Consider the following 6,928-nt stretch of genomic DNA (forward strand, 5'->3'; position numbering starts at 1 on the left):
GTGATTTTGTTATATATATTTTCGGTGATAATTCACTTTCGGTTATCAACTCGACAAGATAAACGTTTACCTATCTTTAAAATAGATACATAGATGCCTTAACTTTCCTTACGGTAAGTGTTCGCGATCGGTCTCGTGCTCCGGAATTGCATCACTATTGTATTTCTTGCTTGTGTATTTTGTTTCTTTTTATAGAGGTGAGGTATGGTAACATAACAAAAACAGAATACAGAATGACCCTAAATTTAATTAGGTATAGACTGCCCCAGAAAGTATGGACTCACCTAGTCTTCATTTGCCTGGGCCTGCTCGATGGTTCTTGTTTCGGGCTTAATTTTGGCTGTTTCTGCTTACTATAGGTTCGAAAATTCTAACATTCTTTGCCACGACAAATATTGGAATTTGAAATTATAACTCTTTGATCACATCCCGCTCTGTGTAAGTTGGAAGGTTTTTTCTTGTACTCAAATGCAAATGAGTTGTCTTAGCGTAGTTCTGTTAATTTTTACTTAAGGAGGGTTTAAAAGATACAGTAGATGTTCGATACCTGCAAAAGCTTTAACTGAAAGTGCAGCAGTTTTGCAGTTATGATACGTCTGCTGCAATAAATCTGCGAGAACATTTTCAGTTCTTCCTGCCAACTTGTTCGAGGCAGATTTCTCGTGTGAACAAGTTGCAAATGGACATTCAAAGTGCCTGAACGAAAAATACTTCTTGTGAGGATCACTTGAAGGTGAAATGGAAGATCATTCTTTTTAAATATTCGTGTTCGAGCATTTATTTATTCGCGTTCGTATAGTTTAAGCATTACCATACACTGAGTTTGATGAGCGCTGCAAGCCAGCAGGGATGATCTTCTCATCTGCACCCGTTGAACCATTCTGAATGGCCGTCGTGATAGTATCACCAAAAGCACTAATATTATCTTTCCTCTCCTTTCATGTACCTCAACTTTAACAATGCAATGTATCGAGCATTGGTTTCCGGCAAAGCATCACAACATGAAATCAGGATGAGCCTAAACCTATAATAGTAACTAACACTGGAACAAATGCGCAAGTATTACATATAAAATGGCCACTGATTACCCTTAAAATCAGCATAAAGGTAAATAACGACGACTGTATAATTATTAACGCATTCTATCCACAGGTTAAACACACCAAATTTATCTCCCACCTTTCCCAATCTCTTAGGCAACGCAAAACTTAAAACCCAATCCCTATTCCTAAAATCGTACCGTGTTTTATGAACGAGCACATATACTTTTGATCTGCATATACATAGTTCTTGATTTTTTTCTACGATTTGAATAATATTTTCACTCTTAACGTTTTCAAATGTGGTCGTTTTGTGAGTAAATCCTAATACCTATGCTTCGCACCTACCAAGGAAGTACCATTGATACTTAGTAATGATTCATTTAAAATCAAACAAATAACTTATGTTGAAAACGATAGACAAAATTAAATAATGATAATAGTTTCAAAGCTAACGTTTGATCAATACATACATAGACGTATTTTTGACACCAATGTAGATTGACACGACGAAAACTAATTACTTCTTTGACTTGCTGTGTTTTTTGTATGATAAAGTAGACATTTCGACGTTTTCAAATGTTGGTATGACATGAGAAGCGAAAGACTGTGACATACATCAATAGAAAATAAGGACTATTACTGTACTCTTCATGCATGTGAACGAAAGACGACTTTTTATCGTGGTCAAGTAAAGTATAAAAACGCGTATCTTCAAAAATAAAAATGACAAACATAACAATTACCTAACATTCCAGTTAGACTTTCCTAATAGTACTGAATTAATGAGTAACAAATATCGAACAAAATAAGACAGTTGTTCCGTCGGAGGAACAGCATAGGACCGGTAGCTCGATGGGAAGGAGGGGAACTTAGCCTTCGGAAAGGCTGTGGCTTCCACTGGGGAGGAAAAGGCGGTTTTTCACTACAAACTACTTAACTACTATATTTCTGTTCTTCGGTGTGTACAGTTCTGTGGTTGAAAGAAGACTGTTTGGTTGCGCACGCAATCCTCTCGAAGGATCGGTAGAGACTGAATGGAGGTAGAAAATTGCGCTGCGCTGTGGCGGTGGTGGAATATTCCGTACATAGGCTATGGTACGATGGTTCGGGCGTCGTCAGTTGCTGGCACATAAGGACATGCCGTTCAGGCGTGATTGGTTGGTCGGTCGATCCTCGTGCATGCTCGATCACGTTGTCGCTCGGTCGGTGGGACAGGCACACAAACGACGTGGTGTGTGTAAGGATGATAGGGTGGTTGTTAGTGGGGTTGGAGCCGTAAATTACTCGCGGCGACTCGAGGTTAGTTTGGTTGGGGAGATGAGGACAAATTCTAAATGGATCTTCGCGTTGGGAGCGAACATACTCCCCGGCCGGAAAAGGTGGAAACATGTTAACTTACTTGGATGGCTTGGACATGGAGGCAACTTCTCATGGAGACTTAGGAAAACCAAAAACCAGGAAACTTCAAGGGCATGATTACAGGTATCTTCAAAGGAAGGACAGGAATAAGGAACTTGCAAATGGGTTTTAGGAGGATTCATCATACACGAGGGTTTTTAGGACAGGAAACTTAAGACAACTTAGGAAACTTCTTGGGTGGACTTGCTGAATTCAAAACTGGACATGGACTTGATTCTTGGGTAAGGCTTGCTGTAAACTTGGGTAAACACATTTCTATGCAGGTTATGGGGGCACCACTTCATGTCTTCATGTCAGGAGGAAAGTTCAAGGCGTGGGAAACTTCTTCTATGGACTTCAAATAGCAGAGAGGGAACTCATGTTCTGGAGGAGAATTGTTGTGGACTGTATATGCATATCAAGGAACTTGTGAACCTGGGTTTTATTCAAAAATTGTCAAATTAGTTCGATTCAGCAAAGGAACTTGATCTAAAAGAAAGGCATCAGGAGGGGATTCAAAATAGGAAACTTAGGAGACTTAACTTGGCTGGATTCTTCGACTTCAGGATTGGAGGTTTCAAACTTATTTGGGTTGGGTTTACTTTGCACACAGAGGAGCGCATCATAACACGTTGGAAGGCAAAATTCAGTCAGGTGGGATTTCTAAAAGAGGCATATCAATGTTCAACGGCAATTTAGGAAAGGTAATTGGATTCTTAGCAGGGTCTTCATCTTCGGAGGAACAAAAACACAAGGCAATCAGGTTCAAACTATGGTATAGGCTCTAGGTGTTATTAGGAGACTCAAGGGACTCAAACTTCACAGGGAACTATTTCATGGGATGGAATTTAACTCAGGGCAAGGCAAGGACAATAAACAACAAGGAACTCAACGTAGGTACGGAATGGCAACTCAATGACGGTAGAGGAAGGCAATTTTGTTAATTCGTTAGGGTTTTCAACAGAGGACTGGAGAAACCATATAAAGCCAGGATAGGAAATACACCACAGATCGTACGCTTGCTCACCTGTGGCATCGTGCTTGGCTTCCTTCGGGTCGTTAGGTGGACGCGTTCGGGGCACGCGCGCTGAGATGGCTGAGATGGCTTCGCTGGGTCGGCATCGCTTGGATGGTCCATCGGGCGGCTTCCTCGGCCTTGTGTCGAAATGGAGCTGCTTACATTCACCAGTCGGGCTGACCGGCGGCGGATCTAGTGGTGGATGGTTCACCGTCGAGAACACCACGATCGACTTCTTCTCGGGAGGTTCTCTCGATACCGGAAGGGTTCCGGCTATCTTCGGGATTGGGACTTGTTCTTCTAGGCTCTCGTTTCGCTTGAGTGCCGGACGGATTCCGGCTGTCGTTGGAGGTAGCTTCTTGGTTGGATACATCTCGATCTTCGGAATAGGCTTCGCAATTCGTTGGATGCCGGCTGACATCACAGGAAAGAGCACCGGCGGGTTCACTGTAGGAGTGCCGGTTGACATCAGGCTTGACTCGGTCACCGGACGGGTTTCGACAGGCTTCGGGACGGGTTCGTCCACTGGATGGCTTCCAGCGAACTTCAGCGGTGGCTTGGTTACCGGACGGAGACCGGCTGACACTACGAAGGGCTTGGCTGCCGGACTGTTACCGGCGGACATCACGATTGGCTTCACCACTAGACTGGTTCCAGTGGACTTCGGAAACGGCTTGGGCTTGATCATCAGACTGGTGCCGACGAGCTTCAGGAACGTCTTGGCCATCGGGCAGGTACCGACGGACTTCCAGGAAAGATTGACCACCGAACAGGTACCGATGGCTATCATGATGGACTTCGTCACCGGACGGGCACCGGCGGACGTCAGAACTCGCTTTTGCACAGGACTGGTACCAGTGTGTTTCGGTAGTGGCTTAACCACCGGACAGGAACCGGCGGACATCTGGACGGACCTGACCATCGGACGGACACCGATGGGCATCAACTTCGGTTGGGTTGCGGGATACGAACCGGCGGACTTGAGAGCGGAATTGTATACTGGACTGGTTCCAGTAGACCTCGGGATTAGCTTGACCAACGGACTGGAACCGACGGACATCGGACCTGAATTGCCCACCGGACTGGTTCCAGTGGACATCGAAATCGGCGTGGCTACCGGAGGACCGGCGAACATCGCGGGCTTTTCGGCCGCCGAACGGGTATCGATGGTTGGCTTGACTACCGGGCTGGTACCGATAGACGATGGGCGCAGGGTCGGCTTGCCCACTGGACTGGCACCAGCGGACATTAGGAGTGGCTTGTCCACCGGACAGGAACCGGCAGATATCTGGGAAGACTTGGCCACCGGACAGGAACCGATGGGCATCAGGTTGACTTTGACCCCCGGACGGGAACCTGCAGGTAACTCGTGCGACTTGACCACCGGACGGGAACCGGCAGACTTCTTGGCCGCCGAACGGATATCGACGGTTGGATTGACTATCGGGCTGGTACCGATAGACGATGGACGCAGGCTAGGCTTGCCCACTGGACTGGCACCAGCGGACATCAGGAGGGGCTCGCTCACCGGACAGGAACCGGCAGGCATCTCGTTGGACTTGACCATCGGACGGGCACCGATGGACATCTTGGACTTCTTGACCGCCGAACGGGTATTGACGGTTGGTTTGACCGTCGGACTGGAACCGACGAACATCATATCGGAGTTATTCACCGGACGGGGACCGGTAGAATTCTTGGTCGTCTTGGCCGCCGAACGGGTTGCGACGGGCATCAGGGCGGAATCGACCACCGGAATGGCACCGGTAGACCTTAGGATTGAATTGCCTGCCGAATAGGATCCGGTCGTGCGCTGGAACTGGAATACCGGATAGGAACCGGTCGTAGACTCGAACTGTGGGGTTACCGAACGGGATTCGGTCACAAACTGCAGCTTCTGGGATACCGGAAGGACACCGGTCGGGTTCTGTTGCGGTTGGAATGCCGGAAGGGAACCGGCCTTACACTGGAGCGACGGGGATACCGAACTGGATTCGGTCACGGACTGTAACTGTCGTGGTACCGGAAGGAGACCGGTCGGAGTCTGTTGCTGCTGTTTTGCCGGAAGGGAACCGGCCTTGCACTGGGGCGGATGTGGTACCGGAAAAGATCCGGTCGGATTCTGGGACACCGGAGGCAATCCGGTTGGCTTCGGGATTCGCTTCGGCATGGGCTGGAATCCTGGTGGCGATCGGAACAGCTTCAGCACCGGATGGAATCCGGTAGGAATCGGAATCGTTAGCTTCGGATGAACTCCAGTTGGGTCGAATGGAATTCGGAACGGGTTCGCCACCGGGTTGGTTCCAGAGGGCGCTTTGCTTGACGTCAGTGTCTTGGGATCTTCGGATGGAATGTCGACAAACTTGGCTGGCTCGTTGCCGATAAGGAAATCCTCCTGGCTCGTCGATGGATTCTCGAAGGCAACGGTTGTCACCTTTTCTTCACGCTTGACTGCATCTTGGGCCGGCGGGGCTGCCGACTCAGGAATAGTGACCTCGACGAAATCACTCTCGGATGGGACCTCGGCCGGTCCACGCAAAGGCGTCTTCTGCTTGGAGGTATCTTCGACGCAGCGCGGCTTCGCAGTCTGGATTGGATTGGTAACATTCGCACTCACCATTTTCTCTTTCGGCAAAGACGTGCGTGGCCTCTCCATCACGTCAGGATTCGGAACGGGCTGTTCCGTCGTTGGACTCGGTGACTGGCTTCCTCGAGAAGGACTGAGCCAGCGTGTAGTAGTCGCAGCGAAGCAGCTGGATGACGACCTTCGCTTGTTGAAACCTTCGTCACTGGTGGTCGGGCAGGAAATCAACAGGGTTTCCACCAGGAAGCAGGCCTCGTCGTGGAATTCTTCGAAACGCCAATAATCTTCATCAAGCACTTCGAATCCTTCGGCTGGGAGTACGGACAAAAGTTCACCGTACACTCTCTGGTACTCTCGATAATGGCACTGGAGTTCACTTTGGTAGGTTTTCAATCGGGCCAAAGTCGGTCGAAAAGCACCATCTTCTTCACTTATTCGTTCTTGGATGTTCTTCACTTTAGCCACAACTTGACTACGTTGGGCGAACAGATTTTCTAATCCAATCATTTTGGGGTTTGGGAACCACTACTGATTGAGAATCACTACACACGCGCGCGAGACTTTCGGAAGGAATGGTTCGGACTTCTTACACTTCACTTGACAAACGGCAACGCTTTCACTCCGCCAATGAAAGCCATGGAAAATCACACACTAAAAACTCTGGGTTCGAACTACCGGGGCAGGAACACCAGCAATCCTTTCGGTAGGAATGCTGTATGCCGTCGACGACAGCAATGGAAGGGGATTGTCCCAATCGGCTGATTGGCGACAACACAGCTGCGGTTGCAGCTTCACAGGGCACTGGATCCTTTATCCGGTTCGCTAGGACCAAATGTTCCGTCGGAGGAACAGCATAGGACCGGTAGCTCGATGGGAAGTAGGGGA

At 48.4% G+C, this 6,928-nt stretch overlaps 1 protein-coding gene across 1 annotated transcript; it reads right to left on the bottom strand.

Annotated features, from left to right (window-relative positions):
- Positions 1-3,087: 3,087 nt before the first annotated feature.
- On the bottom strand, positions 3,088-6,550 carry LOC109415557 (uncharacterized). Its single transcript, XM_029868744.1, has 2 exons — positions 3,469-6,550; positions 3,088-3,104 (listed from the first exon to the last, which is right to left on the bottom strand). The coding sequence occupies exons 1-2, from the start codon at positions 6,548-6,550 to the stop codon at positions 3,088-3,090; spliced, it is 3,099 nt and encodes a 1,032-aa protein (XP_029724604.1).
- Between the last annotated feature and the right edge of the window lie 378 nt (positions 6,551-6,928).

This window comes from Aedes albopictus, chromosome 3, assembly GCF_035046485.1.
Source record: "Aedes albopictus strain Foshan chromosome 3, AalbF5, whole genome shotgun sequence".
NCBI lineage: Eukaryota > Metazoa > Arthropoda > Insecta > Diptera > Culicidae > Aedes > Aedes albopictus.

Excerpts from the sequence above, each read along its gene's own strand:
- LOC109415557 (XM_029868744.1), bottom strand. The coding sequence starts at position 6,550 with ATGATTGGATTAGAAAATCTGTTCGCCCAACGTAGTCAAGTTGTGGCT.